At 39.2% G+C, this 25,542-nt stretch overlaps 1 protein-coding gene across 5 annotated transcripts in view; it reads left to right on the forward strand.

Moving 5' to 3' along the window:
- Nucleotides 1-944: 944 nt before the first annotated feature.
- Nucleotides 945-25,542, forward strand: part of EZH2 (enhancer of zeste 2 polycomb repressive complex 2 subunit) — a 50,749-nt gene continuing 26,151 nt past the window's right edge. The window contains exons 1-4 of one of the 5 annotated variants that reach the window (XM_071429753.1): nt 945-1,042; nt 21,894-22,017; nt 22,506-22,634; nt 25,405-25,521. In XM_071429753.1, coding sequence (XP_071285854.1) covers nt 21,901-22,017; nt 22,506-22,634; nt 25,405-25,521 — 363 coding nt within the window. In that variant the 5' untranslated portion in view covers nt 945-1,042; nt 21,894-21,900. Of the gene's footprint in view, nt 1,043-17,180; nt 21,521-21,893; nt 22,018-22,505; nt 22,635-25,404; nt 25,522-25,542 lie in introns of those variants that run through there. The other 4 variants (XM_071429751.1, XM_071429749.1, XM_071429754.1 and 1 more) reach the window with 4 other exon arrangements.

Here is a 25,542-nt window from a genome sequence, read left to right on the forward strand (position 1 = left end):
TGTGAGCCACGCAAGCCCACGGCATGATTTGGCAACGTGGGCGCGTTTGTGATTTATTTCCTCCGCGAGAGACTTGTCTTAGTCAGAACCCCCTTACAGTGGCCGCTGCTCATTTCTTCCCCTGAAGATGCGCTGAGGTAGCCACAAGGAAGAGGGGAGGTGATATTTGGTAAGGAAGGCTGGATGACGGCACTTGTGGAAGTAAGGGTACGGCTCCAGCGTATCTCGGAAGTGGCATGGGATGCGGTCACACGGGAAGGGCTAAGTACCCGCCAAGAAAACTTATCTTGGCAATTTCATTTTTCCCCGCGGAAGGTGGAGAAAGGCTGGAGTGACCTCCGGCGGCTGAGCTCCCGGGCCGGGGCAGCAACAAGCGGAGCGGCGGCGGGCACGGAAGACCCACTCCGGACATTCCCGCCCCTCGGGACCGTTAGGGCCGTTACGCCTCTCCCGCTCTCGGACCGATTCAAACTCGGCAGCGGCGCCGAGCGGGAGCGGGAGCGCGGCCCCTCCCGGTGCCCGCCAATCCTCTCGCCTGCCTCCCTGCGCTGTCCCCTCCCTCTGCCCCTCTCCACGTGAGGGGACCGGAGGGTTTCAGAGCCTCCGCGGCGCGGCGCGGCCCCGGGCCCTGCCCCGCCGCGCGGCGCGGGGGGGGCGGGCGCGCGGGGGGCGGGGGGCGGCAGGCGCGGGGGGAGCGCGAGCCCCCCGTCCCCCCGCGCGGGCAGCGCGAGAACAAAGAGTTCTCCCCACCCCTCCCTGCCCCCCCCGCACGTGGGGAGCGAGGCCGCGCCCCTCGCCCCGCCCCCCGCCGCGCCCGATTGGCCCGGCGGGGCCCCGGCCGCGTCCGTCCGGCCAATGGGGGCGGCGCTCGGCGCTCGCCAATGAGCGCGATGGCGATTGGGCCGGCGTGTTTGGCGCTCGGTCCGGGAGGGTGAATCCGGCAGCCGGAGGCGGAGGGAGGCAGAGCGGGAGCGCCGAGCGGAGCTGGCGGCGGCACCGGCGGGAGCGGCGGCGGCGCGGAGCCGGGGCGGCGGGGGGGCGGGTGAGTGAGCGGGAGAGCGAGCGACACCTCGCGGGCTTGAGGCGGCGGCGGCGCCGGGAGCGGCTATTTATACCCGGGTCCTTTGTCATGGGGGAGGGGAGGAGGGGAGGGGGCGGCAGGGAGGAAGGGAGGGGAGGATGGGGGCGGCGGCGGCGGCGGCTCCCGGGGAGCAGCCGCGTCCCCTTCCCGCGGGGCGCCGGCGGGCAGACACGCGGGCTCCCGGCTGGTGACAGCTGGAGGGGGGAGACATGGAGTCTGGAGTGCCCTTTGTCTAAGTTGGCTCCGTCCAGCCCGGCCGGCGGCTCCGATCCCCGCCCGGCGGGGCGCACACCCGGGCTGGGGGCGAGCTCGCCGTCACTCCTCCGAAGGGCGGGGGGCGGCGGGCGGGAGGCAGAACGGGGGGCAGACCCGGCGGCGATTCCCTTCCCTTCGTCTCGGCTCCAGCCGGCGGCACGCGGCGGCGGCGGCTCCGGCGCGGGCAGAGGGAGGTGTGCGTGTCTGTGTGTGTGCCCGTGTCTCTGTGTGTGTGTGTGTGTGTGTGTGTGTGAAATGAGGGGAAATCCGTGTGCCCGCTGTGGGCAGCGCGGCACGCAGCTCGTCCCTCTCCTCCCGGGAGGGAGGCTGGGACAGGTCCGCCCGGGCTCCCGGAAGCCGGGGCCGGCCGGGCGGGGAGGCTGAGCGCGCCCCAGGCGGGACGGCGGGGCTGGGCTGGGGGCTCCCGCCTCGGCTTTGGGGCGCCCCGGGCTCGGGGAGGGAGCTCGGGAGGGGCCGGGGGGGAGCTCAGTCTGGCGGCCGCTCCTGCCAACTTCCCCATCGTGGAGAACTCCGTGCGATCCCGATCTTCCAGAGCGCCGCAAGAAAGTTCATCGATAGCTGGAAATTGTGGGGGTTCGGGTCCCATATCGCCAAGCACGGCGATACGGAGCGCTGTATAAAGCTAGGGTGTCTGGGGAGGTGCGAAAGAGAGTACCGGGCTGAGCCGTCCATGAGCAACAAATGTGTGGCTGGATAAAGAAATCGGTGTGTTGTGGCATCATGCACGTGTATTTAACATTACCAGGTCTTCGTGGTGATTGCAAAATTGTTATTCATACACGAAAGAAAGGCTGTGTGTGCACAAATGTGTGGCAGGAATGGGACAACAGACTTGTACATTACTCGAGATACTTATTTCTAACTTACAAAACACCATACTGATTTTATTGGAGCAAGAGAAAAGTTTTTCATTTTTAAAGCTGGAAGTTCAGATTCTTGTTCTCTCTGATGAGAAGCATTTAACAGTTTGGAGACGCTAATTTAGTTCTAGCAGGATAGGTTTGTCTTTGCTTAAGTCTAGCAACTCTAGTTTCAGCTATTGTGAGTTTGGTTCTTACTAATACAGATTTCAGTGAAGAGTTTTTACCAGCACGTTTAGTGTAATCTTCACATCTAAGTGGGGATTTTTCTCAAAGAAAGGTTAATTTTTTTAGGGTTGGCACATTCAGATTCTTTATCCAATTAATAAAAAATTAAAGGTCATTCTTTGTTTGTCCCCAGTGTCTATATCAAATTGAGAGTCCGGGGAATGTTTTTTTTGTGGTAACAATAAAGCATCTGCAGAAGGGTGAGTATTACTTGTACATAGTAGTATAACTAGTCTCACTTGTGATTATTAAAATGTGAATATTTGAAAGCTACTAAGTCTTTCAGAAAACACACTGCCAGTATTTTAGGAGATGTGACTCAAAAGTTTTCTGTGATGCGTTGAATATTTTTAAGAGCTAGTACTTTACAAAGTCCTGGATAAAAAAGTCACATTTCTTGTTCAGGAGTTTCCTTTACAAGAAAAAAAAAAAGGAAAAATATTTTTTTCCTTCCTCCGCCTCCATGAGAAATGAAAGTAACAATTAAAGTTAAACAACCTGTGCAGAAATCTGTGACAGTATAATGTTCCATGAGATGCCAACTGCTATTTTTGTCTGGAACTTTGGAAGGATTCAAGACTTAAATTTAGAAGGAAAATTGGGAAAAACTTTTGGGTTCTTTCATAGATTTTTTAATATGTAATTTCACCTTGAAAAGTGGCAGACGCTGGAAATCTGCACCTTCAAATAGTCTTAAAATGTCACTGCTCAGTTTAAAATGAGCTGAAGAGGTGGTGTGTAAGCTTAGGCCAGAGACTTGAAATTCAAGCTCAACTTTTTTCCCCCCTGCTGTGTTTTTTTCCTTTCTTCCTAAAACTGCCAACAGGCTGAAATATGGTGATTTCTTTGAAGACATGCTTTCAAATTGGTTTTTGTTTGTTCTGTAACATTGCAACCTTCATAGGTGAGATGTAAATGTTCCTGTGCTACTTCTTACCTGCAAAGAAACTTTGGCTTAGGGAGAAGGGAATTTTAGTGTATTAATTGTATGCATGGGCTGTATTAGATATGGAGAGAGTGCAAGCCCCTTTCTGTAAAAAAGCTTGTGTCAGAATTAACTGCATCCAGAATCCAGTGCAGGCCAACAGTGCTCCCAGGAAAGTTGGTGCACTCTAAAATTCCTCTTGCAATTAGTCAAAAGAAGTGTTCTGTCACCATTCACGAGACAGTTCAGCTTCTGTAGCTGTATAGATCATGGATGCATTTTAGTAAGTTCACAGCTGTAATGGTAAAACTGAATAACAATTTTAGGTGATAGTTCTATATTCATGTGATTGAACAGTGAGAGTTGTTTTTAAAAATGGCTGCAATACTGACAGAAGGCACATTTAATAAATGTCTGCTTTACATTGTGTTTGAGGACAAGTGCTGTGGAAAAACTTTAGTGTTGGCTGTAATTTGGAAGTTCTGTAATTCCACTGTTAATACCTACAGATGGATCTTAGGTGACTTGAGGAAAAGTGTCTGTGAAGCTTTAGGGAGAATAACATTTTCCCCAGCAGGGATGCTGAAAATCTCAGGAACAGAACCAGAACCTGGCCTTTACTAAGCAAAGAAGTTCACTGAATCGATAAAGTAATTTTGGCAGTATTACTTATCCAAGCAAAATTCACTTTACCAGATTTTTTAAAGTGAAGGAAATGGGCTGCATACTGTAAATACAATTCCTAATGATTTGATGGAGGCGTTTGCGTAACACTTACATTAACAAACGAGCCCACTGTTAACAGGAGCTGTAGGACAGTAACAGGAGGTTTATTTTAAAGTTGAAGCTGCTTCCAGCCTTCTGTTCCTTCCGTCAGCAGGGTCCATGGAGAGCTGTGCTGGGCCTGTTGAAGTGGTGTCTGATTGAAGACAGCATCTGTAAATGTATCTATCTATAAATGTATCTACACATTTAACACCTAAGTGTATGACTTGTACAACTGTTCTGGAGTGGCTAAGTCAGTCTTTAAATGGATGAGTTACTCCTGCACTGACATAGCTACTTTAACTAAAATTATTCCTTAAACTATGTCTGAGAGGAGAAGAGTGAGGCAAACTAAAATCTTGTATAAAATGTACCCAAACCAGCAAAATCTTGTAATAAGTTGTATGCAGAAGAGAGAGGGGTGCTTCACAGGGGAATGGTGACAACACTTGTTACAAGTTAGTCAAACGCTCAGGCTTATTTTTTAGCTGAGTATATGCCCAAGGGTTTTGTTGAGCTAAAGATTAAAAGGAAAACAATGTACAGAATTACTAAGCAGGTATTCTATCTGTTCTCACAGAGATCAGTTAAAGACTTTGGGATGATAGTGTGTAGATCTATTTATGGATGAGGTGAAACTAAAAATAAAATTTATTGAGGGACGGTTCTATTTCCCTCCAAGCAAGAAACACAGAAGTTTTCTAAAACATGCTGCTTTCTGTAACTGATAGTAATAGGCAGTTTGGTTATACACCTAGATTTCCACTAAGATGGGTCAGGCTGTGGACTTGGTTCTGAATTAAAAGGTAAAGTAACATTACTAAACTTGAGTAGAGGCAACTATTAAGAAGAAGAGTGAAAGGTGTAATTTGCATACAAAATTGACAAATTAAGCTTTCTTAAAAATACTTCAAAAGAAAGGAATTTTTAAATATATAATAAATATTTAGCCACAGGTTTGTAAATGGATTGTAATTTAAAAATATTGGGAGAGAAGAGGATATCTATGAATGCCCTTGCTGTGTCCACAGAAAAAACCACCAACCAACCAAACAGCACTCGCCCTCAAATTAGTGTGGATCATGCTCTTATTTAAGAAAGCTTTTGGCTACCTGGCTGAAGCTTGGACATATGATTTTTCATTTATTGTGCCTCTGCTCTGTTTGTAAAAACTGCTGTTGACTTGGAATGATTTATAATGCATTCTCTGCTTCCTATCTAGTGGTAAAATCAGTAGTATTCTTAAAGTAAGAAGGCCATTTGGACATTTAGATACATACTGTGCGTGATCTGAATGCTGTGGATAAAAATAACAGTGTAATGATGTGAGGGGATCAGCATAGTGTTGTCATTTGCTTGAAAATGTGATGTAGTACTTCCAAAGCTTCTAATTGGGATATATATATGGTTTCATTAGCAAATGAGGTAAAACTGGTGTCTTACTGTGTGCAAATAAAGACTTCCTTGATACACAATTACAGAATACTGCAGAATTTGCTATTAGTTTTCTTTTTTTGTATATACATATGGTGCCTACTTGAATAACATTGTATGTGTAATTATGCTAGCAAAGTAGTACAAATTGCAGTTCACATCCTAAGCTTTTTTGGATGTGAACTGAAAATAAATCTGTACAGGAGGGTATGATTTCTTTATATTTTTAAATTGTTTTTTGATCTAGAACCAGGCCTATTTCCCTTGTCAGTTATTTGTTGTATCTGGCTCCTTTCCATTCTGCCTTTTACATGGTTAGTTCAGTTTTTCCTGACATGCATTCTCTATTCACAGCCTGCATGTTCGGTTTAAATCCCAAAGCCATCAGATGTAATTTAAAGAAACAAAGCGTTTGAAAGGAAGGAAACTCAAATCTTATAACCCATATATAATTTTAATTTTTTTTAGTGTGTGCTGGTTTCCTTTCCGTGTTTCTTAGCATGAGTGGATCTGGCAAGCTTTATATTTTTGGTGTGTAGTCTGATTTCGTTTTTACTAATAAGAAAAAATTCCAGAGCTGGAATTAATTTTGCTGCTTCTGTAAGAAGTCGTATGGATGTGTGTTATAGATACTTGATTTACCCGTGGAACTGTACCATGGCAAATTACGGGATTAAAGTCGGTATTGTAGTCTCTTTTTTAGTGTTACAGTATATAACCAGGACAGTGTAAATTGTGTCCTTTGTGATAACTTCTTCCTGTTGTATGACTAGTTTGTGCCACGTTTCTAGTGAGTATTTATTGCCAATGTGTTTAGTGCAAAGCTAAATCCAGTAAGTATTGGAGGAAGAGGTCGACATACATTGTTTTATTCTTAACCTAGTTTAACCATTCATGGTGGTTAAACTAGGTTAAGAATAAAACAATGTATGTACATGGTTGCTTTGAAGTGGGGAGAAATACGGTCCCAAGACCTTATTTAGTATTTGCAGTTCTCTTCCACAGCCTAAGGGAGATGTTTTTCACTGAAGGTTGGTAGAATTTTTGGGGGTTGCATGTTGGGTTTTTTTTTTTCTTTTACCTTTTTTCTGTGTTTTTTTCCAAGATAAACTGTTTCTAATTAGTTTTCTGTATTAAGTCAAGCTTCTGGAAAAGCAGTATCTGTATCTGTGGTTTTTTTTCCTTTTTAAGCAACATCTAATATAATGTGCAGGTGGATTTATTGCTGTATACCTTACAGAATAAGGATGCCATACGTTAGACCCAGTTATTTTGTGAATTTTTAAATTATTGTTTTTAAAATAACTCTTGTGGTTACTTTCATTATTTGAAACTCATTTTGGAATTATTCAGGCAAATGGCAAATACCAGTTCAGCTTCAGTTTGCCACACTGCTCTACAGTAAATTCTGCATACATGGAAGTGTAATGTCTTTCAAAGTTAAGCTTTTAGGCTATTTGCCTAAGCAGGGAAGGAGTAGGGAATAACTATTGAACCTGAATTGTTGTGCTTCAGGATTTTTCCTGTGTGGAATGTACGTTGCTTTTGCAAGTATGGGTTGAACAGAAGAACCTATGGCTATTTTAGTTTTTAGAGTATAAAAGGTGTGTCCACAAAACAAGTTCAGGTGGAATAGACTATGCTCTTCAAATTCTCATCATAAATTATTTTGCTTGTGGAGACATGTCTTAAGTGTTCCTAGCAAGTGTTACTTTTTCTGCCAGATTTATCCAGGATATCAAAAAGCTAAATTTTTAAGAGTTGGAGGTGTTAGGCAATAGAGGTTAATTGGAATGTGTGTGGGAGTCATCTAACTCCTCTGGGTGTCTGTGAATGAGTGTGAAAAGAGTAATTCTGGAGGTATGCATTTGAGCAACTCAAAGGTGAAGCTCAAGCTTGATGCATAAAACTCTCTCCTGACAATTAGCCAGGCTTGGTTTGCTGTGAGGAACGTGGGATGGTTTTAATTGTGACTTGTAAAAAGTATGATCAAATTTGGGCTTGAAACTTTTTGTTGCTGCGGTGCTACTTGGAGTTTTAAAATGTTTTATTTGTTTTTTGAGCCAAATAATCTTACTCATCCATGCAAATGTTAGAAATATTTATAGATGCAGATATCCAAGTGAAAAGCAAGTAGTTGCATTACCTGGTGCACGGTGTAAGGCTCACATTGCCCAAAGTGAAATGAGATGTCAGTCAGTTTCAGTTACTGCCAATTTGGTTCAGTCTTTAATATAAAATATTTGGTTATGATCTCCCTGGTCTCCCTTTCCCCTCCCCCCACCCAAGTGGACAAGTACTTGAACTTCTTGTTTTTATTTCCAAACCAGTATTTTTCTAAAAGTATCAAATGTTGAAATATGCTGGAAGAAAGTGGTAATGGAGGGAATTCAGAAGTTTTTTTCTTTTAAATGGGTTACTCTTACTCCTTAAGTGGTGTTCAGTAATGATTTAATGTCTGTTTTTACTTCTCTAAATCCTGAAGTGGGGACACAGAAAGATTTTTTTGAAGGGAAGAATAGCTTTGAAATTTGCAGGCTTGCTTATTCAGATAGAACACTCCAGTACGGATTTATCTTTTTCTTTAAGGGCTGTCTGAAAACAAATTATGTTCTGTTACTTTTTGTATTCTACTGTTTTATTTGTTTAGGGAAATGTATTGAAAAACTAATTATTTGTATCGAAATCTTGTTTTCTTATAAACAGACATAACATTTTTGTTTTTCTCTACTGAAGAGAATGAAACTGAGAAGAATCCATACCAGTGTTTCTGAAAGAGTAAATGTTCTAAATGAAGAACTCCCACAAAATGAGATAATGTCAAAATAAATCTGAAGGCAGTTTGCTATTAGGAAAAAAGAAGTGATCAAATTGATGCTCTCCTTCCTTGTCTCAGAGAAAATCTGAAATAAGCTTAGGCCAGTGCTGTTGTGGGATCTTGCTCAGGCACTTCATGTTTAATCAACCTATAATTAGTTACAAAAACTTTTAAAATTGTTGGGGGGTTTTGTCATGATCAGATGAGTTCTTGTGGGTTTTCTTAATGATTTTTACTTAAATTTCTGAAGCAGATTGTTTAAGATTATTTTAGATGTTAAGGAACATGAATTTGATTATTTTCTGAAATGCTTCTGGAAGATCGAGAGTTACTTGTAAACTCTGAGCTGCAAAGTTTTTAACATGCTGGCAGATAGAGTAAGGGGTGTTGAATACTGGCAGTTGCTTTGCTTTGTTAGTTTTCTAATGCAGAAAAATAGAAGAGTCTCATTTAAAAAGAGCAAGAAGATAAATTAAGATTTCTCATGTTTTTCCAGGAAGCAAAAGAGAGTGAAGGACCATTTCTTTCTATTTAATATCCAAGAGCTTATTGACACTTCATTCTTTCCTTTCTTTCTTCCTTGTCTGAAGGAGTTTTTAGTATCTGCCTGGTCAGTATATAGTAATGGTAGAAACTCCTGAGAGGATTTTAATGCAGCATAGTGTTAAACTATGTATGTGAACTGTTAGGGGAGAAGGCAAGAAACAAAACGCTGTAGCAGGCAAACTAACATTTATAATTTAAAAAAAAATCAGATGGGGAGCATCATTGAAGAAAACCTGAATTCTGTGAGCCCTCGAGCTGACATGTTCCCCTCCTGTCTTGTGTGTCAGTAAAACTGAACTACTCTGCCTTACTAAGTGAGGAGAGCATTTACAAAAATAAGTGGTATGAACTGAGCACATCCAGAAACTGATCTGCAGACACAGGCATTTAATACTGTCACAAGGAGCTGAAAATTGGAAGGCCTAAGGCCATGGCTCAGTGTCCTTAGGTGGGGCCAGAATGGCTGGATGCTCACTTTCTTCAGTCAAAAGCAGCAAGATATTTTCAGCCAGAGAACTTCCTTGCTTCTGTCAATGGCTGCAAAAATGCTCCTGCTGTCAGGAGGGAAATGATAGCACAGGTGCTAGTAAAAGAGCTTCTTTTTGTAGCAATGCCAGCATAAAGTAGGGGTGATGCTTGAAAGTCAAAGCTGGCAGTTTTTGTCTGATATGTTTGGGCAGTAATGAGGAGCTGTGTTTGGAGAGATTACTTCAACTGTTAAAAACAGACTGGAAACAGTAATTGATGAAGGAAAGTATGTGTTATGATCTAGGCAAGCCTAAGTCAGGAGTTGAATACATGGAGGGCAAACAGGTGCTCCTACCAAATCTGGACAAATATCTAAGATAGGAGCATTCCCTAGCAACATCTAGGTGTACAGTGCAGGATTGTAGCTGCTGTAAAATACTGTATGTAATTATGTTACATACTGGAGTAGAGAGCAGTGACAAGTGAGTCTTTGGAATGGTGGTTGGCTGCAGTGGCATTGCTTGGTAGGGGCTGCTCTCTGTTGACACATCAGTGTCTGCAGCCCTAAGTGGTGTTTCCCCCTAGTAATTTCCTTTTTAATGACTTCCCTAATCTCTTTAAGGTTGTTATTTTTCATAGAATATATGTTCATGCTGAAGTTTTTCATTATGCCAGAGCACTTGTAGTCCTTCATGAAACTGTTGCAGAACATATATGTAACTTACAGGACAGTAAACCATGTCACATTTGATTTATGTTTACCATTTGCATCAGAAGTTCTTGTAGAGTATGTATGCAGAGGGGTTCATCAGCCTTGTTATCACAAGAAGGCTAAAAGTCAACCATTTAGAGGAAATTCTGACACGCTGCTTAGCTCAGATTCAAGGTATTACCTATGTTATAATATTTTAATAATCCCTCCAGTGGTAACTAGTTTTGGTTTGGGAAATAATCCTGCAAGTAAAAATATAGTCATTAAAATAGGTAATAAGTTAGCTTCATAGTAGTACTACTACAAATAAGTAGTTTAATTGGATTAAATATGCCATGAAACTGTACTCTTAGTTCACTGAGATTGCTCTTACAGCTATGTACAAGTGGCTAAGGCTGTGCATAGTCATTTTGTATATCATAGATGAAGGTAGCACATCATGACCAGGTGTGAAATTGCCATAAAATGGGGATTTTTTTTTTTTCTATAAGCCTGTTTTAAAATTAGCTGAAATTCTTACTCAAAAGATACAGGAAATCATCTCATTAGTATCCTGAAATATGAATTGGTGGCTATTAACTTAAAGAGCTAGTGGGGTAGTAACAAGGCCCAACAAAACACTGTGTTTGGGAAGAAATAGTTGAGGTGGCACATATTTCAACATATTTTGGAGAAGCAAATAGAATAGTTGCTTATTGTGAATGTGTCTACCACTTGACTCAGTGATTTCTTCTAGAATATGTTTAAGTTAAAAAAGAAAAAGTGGAAAAAAGCCAAAACAAACCCTGAACCAGAAGACAACCAGCCATTTAGTATACCAGGGTAGAGATCAGCCTTCTGATCTTAAGTGTGTCAAGTGCAAGCTAAGGCTGTAGTCACTTAAATGGCAGAAAGTAAAAGGTCTGAAAGAAGTGACACTTCAAAGGCACAAAGATTGGGCTATAAGAGAAGCAGAACCCCATTAGGATATGAAGACAACTAATTTGAAAATAACAGCCCTTATATGTGGTCTTTTATTTATTTTAAACATAATGTTCAGTTTAAGCATTCTAGTTGGACTGCTTTCTTAATTAGTGAAGAGTTTTCCAATCTCATTTAATTACAGTTTCTAAGAGAGAGAGCTGAAAGTTCTAACTGTACTGTTAACCAGACAAGGCATCTTTCAAATGAACCAACACATGGAATAGTAGTGGAAAAGAGTGTGTGAACTAGCTAGTTTTTAAAGGAGACTAATGTTTCTACTGATTATAAGAATCAGTGATTGTACACCAAACCTAAGAGTTTAGTCTAATTAAGCTCTTAAGCATTTTAATTCACAAATTATTGTTCCTTTAAGAATAGTGTTTTTCACATTGTGTCTGTAACAGATTGAAGTACTGAGAGTGTTAGTGCTCATTGTTTTCATCTTTTGAATATTAACTGAAATTTAAAAGGCAAACAAACTCCCTGGCATGAGCTTTAGAAATAGTGTGGTCCTGGTTTTGAGATGTTGGGCCCAGCTGAGAGATATATTGACTTGTAGAATAGTTTTAGATCTAGAAGTCCTCTGATCTAGTCTCCAACTTGGGTTAGGCCAACACTGAAATAATATTTTCTAGATCACTTTTAAGATGTTTTCAAGAATGGAGATTCTGACACCTCTGTTTAATACATTTCTATGCTGGACCACACTCACTGGGAAGAATTTTCTTGCTATATTAAAATGAAATCCCTTCTCTGAGTCTTGTCTGTTGTCTCTTGTATTTTCATTTTAGCATAGATTAGCATGTTTCAGTAGAAGAGCTAGAACAGTGCTCAAATTCTGTGATTGTCTGGGTTTAGCTCTGATTTGTGTAGGAAAGCAAGTTATTCAGGGAGTTAATTCCATTATGTAGTGGTTGAAATTCTCAGAGTGACTTGTTCAATTTTGATAAGGCCCAGAAACAGACAGAAGTATGACACATTCTTAAGAGTGTGCTCAGGAGTTTGGGGAGCTTACATGAGATATTGTAAAAGAGTATTTGTGGGAATAAATAGAATGTGCCTTGAAGCCTTTGCCTTGTGCTAATGCTCGTTGAGTGGCTGTAGTGGGATGTGAAATGTATGTGGCAGAATGCAATTGAAGGAACCTACACAAGCTTTTCATCTGTCTTGCACTGGCAAGTGATGTAGACAAGTTTGCTGCTATTGTTTGCCACTGACTACATCTTTTCAGAGCAATCTTTCGTTGATCAAGAGATAGCAGGAAGCAGCTTCTTGAAAGCTACTCTTGCAGAAGTAGTTAACACATTAACTGCATTGATTGTGCAAAGTGCTGTAAAGAACAAAAAACTACACAGTGTGAATGATATGTTTTACATGATGTGGAAGATAAATGTTCTAGTCTAAGACAAGTGGATGATATGCTGGAATGGTTTGCTTGCATTGAAGAGGAGAGGTTTTTTTCTGCTTTCCCTTGACTCTGGTTTCATGGTTCCGCTTCTTCCTTGCCAGTTTGGATATTTATGATGCCAGCATGAACAGCTCTGGTCCAGTTAGAAAACTATGCTTTTGAGTGCAGAAAATATGTAATTTGAAGTAACTGATCAGCACAATCAAACTTACCATATTTGCTATGTAAGGTCTGTCTGGGATGCTGAGGTAGTGTAGACAGACAATGAAGAGAGGAAATAAATGCCATTTTAAGATCCCACTTCCTTTCCTACTTCTAGTTGAGCAGTGCACTAGGATGTATTTGTTATCAGCTTCCAAAAGCAAACAGGTAAGTGTATGTGTAAGTGTATGTGCTGTTTAGTTTTGGTTGAAATGTTGTTCTTCAAAGTGAAATTCTGTTAGGTAGTTGCTAATAAGCTAGTAACCATTGTTTATATCAGGAAGGAAAAAGTACACTGGCCTTGGTTTTAACAGCAGTTTCAGTGGAAGCAAAATCTTCAGGTTGGTGGTACATAACCCTACAATATTGTAGTGACAGGGTAGTGTAAAAGGGATTCTACTAATTGAAGTGTATTTTAGTGTTGCAAATAGTAATTACAAATAAATAGCTGTCACAATAATAGGCGCTTACTTATAATGAGACTGCTTATAATAAAAGCATGACTATTTATAGCAGCAGACCTTTAGTTTTGGAGCTGCCATATTACCTGGAAAGCCTATAGCCAGTATCAGTCTGTGTTGGTGTAAGGGCTGACACTGAAATGTCTTGGATGTGATTGTTACCCATGCTACAGAATAGGTTTTTAATTCTGCTTGCAAGCCAGGAGTTTTCTGCTAACTTGAGGAGGAAAAAGAGGAAATAGTCTGAATATTCACACACAGTCATTGCTCCTCAGTTTGGGGTTGTCATTGGTACATCTGAGGCTGTTGATGGTTCTCCTCCTTCCATCAGATTAGTTAGTTAATAGTTTTGTCTTTGATAATAGCCTGTAGAAGTTTCCATCTCCTGAGTGATCAAGAACATTCTTGCAGAACATGTGATCTTGTCAGAACTGACCATGAGTGTTTTGTTAACCTACATCATCCACAACCACTGAAGCCTGTCAGAGTGAGGAAAACAAGATGACATGTTTGGAGTTACCTGCTTAGATCAGTTAACTGATCCTTTTCTTTTAGATACTCCCAAAGAGAACCTGTACTGGTTAAGCCTTTGTAGGCAAATACAAGCTGCTGGCCTTTATCTGTCCAAAGAGTGGCACAGCTGGCATGGATACCTTAATAAATGCTTCCTGTTTCTGTTTTTAAGAATATTTTTTCTGTACCAGGAAAACTGAGTATCAGAGGGATGACATGGTTTCACAAACACTTGTGTTGAAGCCTGAGCTGTTGCCCTCTCCTGTTTTAGTTCTTTGCCTCTTGTTTTTGCCCCTATGTCACCCCTCTGTCCCTTGCGTGGATTAAAGAATTCATGGCTTGAACACATTGAACAAATCCGTGGCTGCTGAACAAACCAGCATGTGGAGCTGGTTTTGTTGAAAAAATGTATTTAAAAACCAAGTATGTTCATTTTCTGGGCTGTTCAGACAGATTTTTTTTCCCCTGCCTGACCTAGTTTGATTACAGAATCATAAGCACTTAAGCACTCACAGTAGAGAAGGCTGTGTAGAAGTAGAAATGAGTGACCATTGATACAGTGGACAGATGATGTCTTTTCCAGGTCAAACTGACACCAAATAGCATTTGAGGAAGGTAGTTGAACTGATGGTAGCATTTGATGTAAGTTATTTCTTGAAATGTAAACAGCCTTTAATGACACAGTACTTCAGCATATGGAATAACAACATGATATAAATTTAATATATAAATATTTTTAGGTATTTCTTGTTTAAAAATAGGTTGAACTGTACTACAGACTTTAAATACCACATTTCTGTGATATAAAATAGTAAAAACACACTACAGTTTATTCCCATCTATTTCTCTGATTATTTCTGTAAAAGATTAAATGTACTGTAGTTATTTTTATAAAATATTATTAATAAACTGTATTAATCTTTCCTATGTTGTATTTCAGAGATTCTTGTTAGTTGGTCTAGTTTGGGCTCTGAAATACCCAAGTTGACAGTGGCCTTGGGAATATTTTTCTTCCCATGGAAATGAGAATGTGGTATTTTACATAGATAAGTTTGAAAGAAAACCATGTTTTGTTTTGCTTTAGAAAATCCAGAAAGCAGAGTGGCAACTATAAAACTTCTGGTCATATCTTTTTTTGTGTTTGCTGTAATAGCACAGGTAAAAAGCCCTTTGAGTTTCTGTGAGTGTCATTTCCCCCCCACCCACGTACAGCTTGCATAACTTAATGTGAAAGACTTAGCAGCTCTGAAATCACAACTGAACAGTTTTTCTTATTTAATCCAAAAAAAGAATATTGGGATTTGAACATATTTTTTTTCTATGAATCTTGCTGTGCTATTAAAAAAGTTTGATATAAATGTAGAAGACAGATCTGGTAGATTAAAACATTAATTTATAATCTATTTTCAAGTTAGTTTTTTTGAAGTCTGGCTATATGTGTATGTTTTATTGGTTTGTTGTTGTTTTCTTTTTTTCAGGTGCTTGGTAGATGTAGTTAGAGTGTTGGAAACTGTTTACTCTGGAAAGATTTAGGATAGGTTCATGGACTGTATTATCTTGTTTTGGCATTTAGGGTGCTTGAAACAGAATGCTAAAAGGAAATTTCTAAGAGGTAAAGTTTAGTTTTACATATCTGAAAAATAGTTAGCTGCAGTTGAACAATCATTTTATTGTATTGTGCTGTGTAAAATCCTGTAACAAAAAGATTTTATTAGTTCTTTATGAGGTAGTTTGGTAAAGTTAACAACTTCAGGTCTAAGCTTAACTCATTGAATTTTGACACTTGAAATGCATTCTTAATGGGGATATTTGTTTTTTTCCTCTTTTCTAGCAAGTACTGAATTTTTCTGCAGGCTTGTGGAAAAATGTTGTTAATCCCTTCTGTTGCTAAAATCCTGCATTTTTGGGTTGAATGTGAAAGTTGTCCTAAATTCTGCTGCCCAAGTAAAAAGTTTTTTTTGGTTTGTGAATAAGCATAGAAGGGTGTGATAGGGTGTGGTTGGTTTTCTTTGGTTTTTTTTTTCTTCTTTCTCTTTATGTTCTGTAGATGTTTGAAAGAGTTGTGTGTTGGCTTCAGGTAGGGTTTATTATATAATAATTTGTCCATTAGTAAGATTGCATAAGCTCAGGCTGAAAGACTTGTATGCTGTCTGGATCTGATAACAGCTTACAGCTAAAGAGCATGCCTGCCACTCCAGAGCACACTGATGTATGAAACCAGTGCCCGTTTGTGGTTTCACTGCCTGCTCTAGTTTTTGTCTAGTGTTGGCCTGATTTTCTATAAAATTCCTCCTGCTTTATAGTTGTGCAGAGGATGCCACAGCTGTGGATGGGATCGTGAAACTCATCTGTGTTTCTGAAAGCAAGTGCAATCATGAGGTTTTGTTTATCCATAGTCAGTTGTATCTGGTTAATGAGCTGTACGGGGGTGAAAATAAAGAGTTGGGAAGGGTGAGATGATGGTAAGGTGCCATTGCTGCTGAGGAAGTTACTTTGTGAGGACCTTCATGATGTAGTGTTGACTCTAGATTAGTAAGGGTGTGGTATTTGAAATGGCAGCTCCTGGAGCCAGTGACGGCTTTTCCAGCAGTGTCAGTACTGTCACTGTACACAGGGCTCCAGTGGGCAGTGCTGATGGAGAGCTGGAAGGGAGATCAAGCAGCACTGTGTTGTCAAGCAGCATTGAGCTGGGTCCTGCACTTAAATACATTCCTTTGGACCTCAGCTTCTGAGTGTGAAAGCACTTGGCTTTGTGGGAGATAGAAGCAGTACTTCTCCCCTGCCTACCCGTGCCCCATCTGATTTATTTTATACCTTCGTTACTCTCCCACTACTCCAGGCATCACAACCCCATGATTACTTCTTTCATTATTCTATTTGCATCAGATTTCAAATGCAGTTTCTCCAGTGGGTTTTATGTTCTCCTCCAACCTCACTGTCCCCTCACCCCTTGCACTGAAACTGGTAGTTAAGAGTGCTCTGAAGTACTGTATTATATTACCATATATTTAAAGTATGTGAATAACCATATGAGTAGATTAATTCACAAATAAAGAACTTGTAAATTATACTGTACTGTACAAAATATGTTTTGATTCATAAATAATCTCCAAATAGGGATCCTGAGTAGTGGGAAGATAATGTAATATCATATACAAGTAGTGGGAAGATAATGTAATATCATATACAAGTAGTGGGAAGATAATGTAATATCAAATACAGTTTAAAATATTGTGTAATATTAAGCGCAATTGCAAACTAATAGTGTTCTATTAAAAGGGCAGACCCCCTCATTTGTTCTCCCATGCTTCTTAGTTGAAAATTTTCATTAATTTATCTTTTTTCCTGAAATTTGGCATGGGAGCCAGAGGAGCTTAAATATAGTTTTTGACAGCTGTATGACTGTTTGAATAGACTGCCTAATTTAGAGAATTATCTGTGTGCTTGTCTGTTACTGATGGATATTGCCAAAATGATCAAAGAAAAATAGGACGTTGTCTTTAAATAAGGCTATTTCTATGTTTTGTAGGCAAAACAGGAGCAAATTGAGCTGAAATTTTTCTACACTTCTTTGTCTCATTGTGAATCCTAGATGTATTGTATACAATTTGTCTGCTGAAAGTAAAGGTTGCCTGATTTAAACTTATAGGCATGAATTTTCTTAAAAACTTACTGTAAAGATGTGGGTCTTGTACAGAATTATGAAATGCTCAGCAGGGTTTCTTTAAAAAAATAAATGTATATGCTTTAGGACACTGCCTTTTTTTGTTTTTCATTTCCAGCTATGCAAGAATGAGTAGAAACTGAAAAGAACACCTATGTCTTTGTTTCGTTTTTCCTGTAGGTTTTTCTTTTAAATTTCTGTTTAGGTGGCTTTAGTATGTCACATTCCTAGTAGCCCCTTATTGTTCTCCTTAAGAGAACAATTGTTATATTTTGTACTTGGTGGGGGTCTGGAATAGCATTGGTCCTCTTGTTAGTATAATTATCTCCTTTTTTGTCATGGCATTGGGGTGATTGCCCAGTTGGAATGAGACAGCCCACAGCATTCTCTATTCTGCAAAGAGGGTCCAGGGAGTTATGGCAAGGTTTCCCTCCTTACTGTGATGCCAGGTGAGATCTGTCCGGGTTAGCTGAGGTTGTGCGTGGAAGTCCTAGTGCACTTTGGGAGAAGAGCTTTCTCTAGAAACAGTATCACTGCCGTGGAGTTATGCTTGCTTTCTTTGTATCTCTTCTGGAGAGGCAATACTCTGCCCATAAATAACTTACTTGGCTGCTACATACTTTTTTCTTTTCTGTTTTTTGGATAGAACTTCTCAGGACTTGGCTTTTTGGCAGTTAGATGGTTTCTATGGACCATTTTAATCAAAAGGATTTAAAAAAAAATGGGAAAGAATAAGATTTCAAAACAATACAAACAACTGATGGGATTCAGAAGGGGAAATGGGAACGGAGAAGAGGGACAAGGCCTAAGGGCTCTCGGAGTCGGACCATTGCACTAAGATAATCAGTATCATGTTTTATTTATTAAATGGAAACTGTTTCAAACTGTGCTGTCTTAAGATCGACTTAACTATTCTCAGACAGATGGGATTTAGCTTGTGCCACTTCGGCTCCTGTAGGGAGTATTCTGAAACTTTATGTGAAAAGTTGGCTAGTTCTGACAAATTGAGCTTAACATTGACAAGTTTCTCTGCTCTGCAGTCCTAGCTGTGACTCCCATACAATACAGTTTAAGGAAAATGTGCAATTTTTGTCTTACCTAGCAAAGTGGGAATAGTGTAGTGTGTTACAGTTCAGAGTTCTTTCACCAGTTCTACTGTTTATGTGCACAAGAAAGTGATTTGGGAGAGGTTTGTCTTACACACAGGCTCTAGGCAAGTAGACCACTAGTAGGCTTGAGACAGCATCTACAACCCTGAACTTGCCCCAGAGATTATGTTGATGTTTCCCTGAAGTCTTTTAATTCTCCAAATTACTTTTGCTTTCGGGGATGGGAAGTAGAGTACAGCACCCTGCTTTCATAGTTGTTGTTTTTTGCTCCCCAACACTGGCTGTGTTTGCCCGCGAAACTTCTTATCCCTGTTTCTCAGGTCTAGCTTCTTAAATTTAAAGTTTTGGGGATGACCTTTGAACTGACATGAGAAATCATCAATGGCATTTATCTGTAGTCCTAATGTGAAGATTATCAATAGCAGTATGAGTATTAACTCTGTGAATACGCTTTTCCTGCCCTGCCCCCTGCCTTGGTTTATTTTTATTCTGTACTTTCTTCTGAGATTTGGGACACAAAACCAATTAATTGTCTCCTACCACAGTACATGTGTTAGCAACACAGTAATTCTACTTTGGTTACGTTAGACTGCCAAAAACATACAAACACGGTTCACTTGGCTCTGCTCAGAGACCAGTAATATATTAATTTTGACAATCTCTGAAAATTTTTTACAAACATGCATCCAAGACACTTTTTTTTCCCTAGCTATAATTTTTTTTTCTGTGCATATGCTTCCTTTCCACTAAGTGCTTTGTCTCTTAATATGGATTTACCATTTAAGATGTATTTTCTGTAGTTTATGCACATTGGACTGAATGTATGATGTATATCCCACTGACTGTTGCACATTAACATTTTGGCTTTATGTAGGAGAACTTTTTCTTCCTGTAACTTGATGTAAGCAACAGCACAGATTTTTTCATATTCTATCACATGTTTTGGTGCCTTGACCATTAGGTTGTCTGTGCTGTACCCCAGATAGCAACTTGAAGCTAGTGCAAGAGGAGAGTATTCTTAAAAGTTATGTTTGTTTTCAGATGAATAACCTGAGTGTAAGTTAGGCTGTTTTGAAAGGAACTACTAATCTTAAGAATATTATTTTGTTACCATTTTAATACAACAGGTAGCAATGATGTTCATTACTGGGAAATTGAATATATTGGCTTTGTTTTTTTAAATTTTTTTAATGGGGTTGTATTTCTCTCAGGTCTTCTTGGGACTGTACTTAAGTTGTGTGAAAGAAAGATGGAAATTCTGTTGGGTTTGTTTGTTTATTGCTTTTTAATCCAATTATATGTGACTTCTGTATAGATCTACTTCTGATGAGCAGGGCGTATCTGGCAATTTAATTTCAGTTAAGAAAGCTTTTTTTTAAAGCTGGAGTCATTTGTTATTATCCAGGAAACTAGAATAAGAAGAGCTGTGGTTGGGGCAATATTAGAGTAAGTAAATGTAATTTGTGTTTCAGTTTTATGGGCTATATTATTTCAGTATCATCAGTTGAGCTTTCATTTATCTTTTGAGTACATTGATGTTTTTTCCATGTCTTTTGGCTAAATCATAACTGAAGCAATTTTGATGTTCTGTACTGTTACAAATTGAGGTTGTCTGTTATTTAATGGTACTTATTCTATGTCTAATTTATTTCCAGTTAACAGGTTGTTTTTCAGTATTTTTACTTTGCCTAGTTTAGTATATGATAGTGTTTTTTTCTATACTTCATAATGCTTTTATGCTGCTCTTTAATCAGTATCATAGTGCACTTTGAATCACTGATTATCTTGTCTGTGTTCGAACATGAATGGCCTAGGATTATTTTTTTAAGTATAATTTTATTTTTTTGTCTTTTGTAACCGCTAGGGTTGTGGTGAATGAGGTACAGGTGGTTTTTACTTGCTGTCTTGTGCATGGAAGCAAGGTAACTGTGTTTGATGCTTTGTTCTAGATTTATCTCCCCATGGTGAGATAAATGTCCTCACCCTCTGTCTAGTCAGGTGCATCATGTAGTTATTTGTATCCTGCGTCTTTTTTCCTCATAGGATGTTTTCCATGATTTGGGTTGGAAATTCTGCTATCTGTTTGTCAATTATTTTTTCATCCTAAATCTAAAACCCCAGCATTTTTTCTTGCAAAATATTATTTTAAATCTTACTAAGTCTTGCATGAAAATGGGTTCAGGCTTTTATAGACTTACTACCTTTTTGTTCACTGTAAATGAATGCATAGTCTTGAGAATAAACAGGTTCTGTATTGATTTCTACCTCTGATCATCATCATAAAGTCTGGTAGAACTCAAATCTGACCTCTACAGAACTGCTGAAGATAGAGCAGTAAGCTTCCAGTAACTTGGATAAAGCTGTACTTATGACTGTTACGGGAGCTCTAGTGTGTGCCATGAAGGTAGCACTGGGCATTGCATTTGAGGCCAGAGATGACACCTGTGTTCACGTTGACCTGCCTTGATAATTAGAAGGGCTAGAATTGTTTCTGCTCAAACTGATTTTGCTTGCTTGAGAATGTTTTAGCCCTGGGCAACCGGATGTTTCAGCCTTTCAGTCCATGTGAATGATATTTTGAGCTATTCAGTGAAATATTGTAGGTTTTACAATGCAGCTCTTGAGAAGAAGCCAGTCTTTGATGTAGTGGTTTGGTTTCAGGATGCTGTCAAAATAGTCATTGCCAGCATAGCTGTAGCATACGGTCCTTGATTTTGAAAAATACGGAGCAGATTGGCATATTCTAGCAAGGCATTTGGATTATAACATAAAAATACAACTTCATTGCCAACAGTCCTGTAATGTAAAAATGAACCACTTGGCACTAGGAGGGTGATCAGTAAAGTGGAATCAGTGGGCAGCTTGTGGTCTTATAGAATACTTGAGAAAAGAGCAAAGTCTCTTTTCTCAAGTGTTTGGCTGTTTCAAAGCTTGTTGCCTGAATTTCTACAATTTTTTCATGCTTGAGTGGCTGACTGTGGGGGACTGAGTACTCCTGGGGGTACCTCTGTACTTGAGGTCAACTGCAGAAGTCTGTTGTAGGAGTTGGTGTCTTAGTGAAGATGATCCTGCCTGCAAGGAGGAAAAGGTTTGTCTGCTGTGAACATAGTTCTCCAGAAGTTAATTTACAAGGCTACTTGGAATCTGGATTTGTTCCTCTTCACCCTTTTAAATCCATCAGATGCCTTTTTGTATCGAGGCATTAGAAGTGCAAATGTGAAGGGTCCACTGATTTGCAATTAAAATTACTGTTTTCTGGTGCCTATCACTTAAATATGTTTTAATTTTTTTTCTCTTGGATTGGGATGGTATTGCAAGTGTGTGATTGAAAGGAATTAGATATGAAACATATTGAAAGGAATTAGATATGAAAGATATTAAAGGAATGTTGCTTTCCTATCTAATTTCTGTAAGCAGTGGTGTCAGATTTGGTAATACAAACATGCTGTCGTCTCTTGTAGGATAATCATGGGTCAAACCGGAAAAAAATCTGAGAAGGGACCAATTTGTTGGAGAAAACGTGTAAAATCAGAATATATGAGACTGAGGCAGCTCAAGAGGTTCCGACGTGCTGATGAAGTAAAGGTACTTTATCTTTTGCTTCTATTGCTTATTAAATTTTACAAGTATTGATTATTTTCTGTAGTATGTGTCCTACAGTTAACACTTGCTATAACAATTTCATTGAATACTTTGTCAACCTACTGAGAACTTGTCTTCACTCTGTGGTCTTATAAACATGTATGATACATTTATATGTGATTGGGTCAAGAATGTTAAGTATCAGAAGAGGTTGTGGAGAGCTAATATGGCAACTTTAGCTGCACATTCTTTCAAATTCAATTTAGAATTTAGTTCCATGCTAAATGTGTGACTAAATGTGAGAACATGGTATGAATTGAAGAAAGAGACAGTGAACTATATTGAAGCTCGCTGACGTTTAAACTAAATTTGTATGTTTTGAGCACTTTTCTTTGTTATAACATGTCTGGTTAAATGTTAGAATGCCTTAAGATGCTAGCAGATGAATTTAGAGTCTTTCATTTATTTATAATGTTGTGGTTAATTTTTAGAGTATGTTTAATTCTAATCGTCAGAAGATACTGGAAAGAACTGAAATCTTAAATCAAGAATGGAAACAACGTAGGATACAGCCTGTCCACATCATGACTTCTGTGAGCTCATTGCGCGGGACCAGGGAGGTTGGTTAACATGTGTTGTGGTAATTCCACTTACAAGGTTGTTAGCACGTTTTCATTTTATTGCTGTAAAGTTGGCTGTTCTTTGTATTTTTTTTTCAGCATGATATGACTTGGCAGCCCAATGTGTTTTGTATGAGTGTCTTAAAGGATTTATTTATTGTGTACTTTGATCATATGACTTCTGCAAAGGAATAAATATGTACCAGGCTACCTGGCTCTGAATGACACAAAAAAGTGAAACTTCTTTATTTCTTATAATGACTGGACCATACCTCAGCATCCTTTAATAAAACTGGTCTGTCTCTGTGGTACTGGGAGTTTACTCCTGCTCCTGTTGGAGTTACATTACTGAATTCTTGTGTTGCACAAGCAGACTGGATGCTAAATTTGGGAAAAACATTTCCATAGTTGTGGCATAATTTGAGCTAAATGCCTAAACCTAAAATGGTTTCTACAGAATTGGTAAGGTTGAAAGGGACCACTGGATGTCATCTAGTGCAGCTTTCCTGGTCAAGCAGGGTCGTCCTAGAGCTTGCATTCTGTGTTGTGGTAGCTTCAACAGTGATTTAAGCCCATTCCAGCTCTCTATATTCATCCCAGCTTAATTTACCTTATTTTTAAGTTGCTCTTTAGGCACTTCTTCACACTCAAGAAGTTTAAAGATGTTTGTAATAATCTGAAAAGCGAACTCTTTTCAGTAGGGTGAGAATGAAAAGACTTTACTGTGAATAGGTTAAAAAAAGCAAACCAAAGAACTTCATCTGCAAATAAATTTGCAGAGTTTCTTTTCCTTAAAATTTCAGTGGAGAACTGGGGAGTGGGAGTGTGTCACACAGGTGCATTTGTGTGCATGCATGTTCAAATGCAAGGAGGAGAGGACCTTCATGTGTTATCTTTTAAATGTGCTTGAATATGCAATTACTCATGTACAGCTCTATAGCTATTGTCTGGGATCAGAACTGATAATAATTGACACAGGTACACATCCAATTTTCACTTTTTTTTGTTAGTAGAAGATTGTTCCTCTTTCTTTTTTCTTTTCTTTCAAGCGTGGTGTTCACTATTCTTTATGTTAATTTCCTGCCTGTATTGATAGAGCACACTAATTACTACATTCAATCCAGTCTCTGTCTCATGAATCAGAACTCTAATGCTTCATTTAAGGTTGCCATAATTTATAGTGAGAGAAGCGAGATGAAAAAATGCTGGGGACTTTAAAATATTACTTTAAAATCTTCTTAATATACTGAATTTCTTCAGAGTTGCATAAGACACTGGCTAGAAATAGAAAGGTTGTGTGAGAGCCTCCCTGTGTTTGGTGAAGAGTGCAGGGCATTGCTGGTCACAGTCAGCATCAAATGGAGACCATTGCATGCCCCCCAGACATCAACCTGAGTTCCATACCAGGACAACAGAGCAGTGTAACTGAGGCTTAGTACCAAACTGAGGCACTTTGACGTAGCCCATTTGTCAGCCTGAGACTTCTAGTTCCAAAGATAAAAGTAATTAATTCTTTTACTTTTGTATTTTGCTTTAAAAATACATGAAAAATATGCTAGGTGGCTGCTAGCTAGAAAATTTAACATTAACCTGAAATGGGAATGAAGCAGTAGCATAGGATGGTGTCTAGAATATTAATATACACAGCAAAAATCTGATTTCATTTGCTGCAGATTAAAAAGAAAAGAAATAAACCTGGCTTGTGTCATTCTGCCGGGGTACTGTTTCTGTATATTGTTTGTTACATTACTTTGTGTATTTCTTTAGAAATGTGAAGCTCTGTTCATCTTTCCCTTCTGGAAAGGAGAAAGATCTTTTGTCTCCACTTCCTTTTTTCCTTTCAGGTAGCTATGATAGCTGTTCTAAACTTTGTTTTACCTACCTCCAAATCTTCTCTGTTGTACTTCCCCAAGCTTTTTCTGTTCCTGTCTGCTTTTACTTGTAACTTTTTTCCCAGAGTTCTTCATACTGCAGTCCAAGTATTTGAGAAAAGTTGATCTATGTTTGTTAACCATTGATTATTAAATGCAAGAATAACCTAATTGTTGTCTGTATTTCTATGGATTGTTTATCCTTTGAAGGCTACATAAGTCTCTGACTATCCAAAACAGAAGTCCTGTAGCTGAAAAATTCATTGATGTATCCATACTAAGAATTAATTTTCATTTTTCCTTTGCAAGCAGTGAGCATAATGAAAGACTTGAGGATAGGATAAACAGACAATAATTGGGAAACAAGGCAGGAATTAAAAAGACATATGGAGTTTTTATTTCTATAAGGTGTCTAGCTAGCATTAAAGTAAAATTTTATTTATTTTTATAACATAAATAATACATGATTTCTGCAGTGTATTGATCTGAAGCCAGGGGAATTCACTTGCCCCTCAGATGGCCTGAGTGAATACACTAACATCAGTGTAGCAGCAGCAACAGGTACTAAATCAGTTTTGAGATACCAAACCTAATTTGTATTGTAGGTTGAATAGTCTGAGTAAAATACTATCACAACCACTTAATAATAAGTGGAAGAATGCCATCATGATCTATGAATGAATATATTGACATAGAAATAATTCTTGAGGTTCTTTTCTCTTGCTAAAACTATTTTTTCCTATTAGGCCTTGAAAAATTGATGTATTTTTCAAAGGTTGATATGGCTAATTTTGAGGAACTCTTTGAATTTTGTACATTGTAGCGTGTTCTCTGATTTATTTTTATTTGGTTTTTTCCTGATGTTGCTATGTAAGTGTAACTTCAACTTCTTATTTCAGTGCTCTGTTACCAGTGATATTGATTTTCCAAAACAAGTCATCCCACTGAAGACTCTCAATGCTGTTGCTTCTGTGCCTATAATGTACTCTTGGTCTCCCCTTCAACAGAATTTTATGGTAAGTTTAAACAAGTGTAGG

This window comes from Agelaius tricolor, unplaced genomic scaffold (genome assembly GCF_023055355.1).
Source record: "Agelaius tricolor isolate 1412-34295 unplaced genomic scaffold, bAgeTri1.0.p SCAF_6, whole genome shotgun sequence".
NCBI lineage: Eukaryota > Metazoa > Chordata > Aves > Passeriformes > Icteridae > Agelaius > Agelaius tricolor.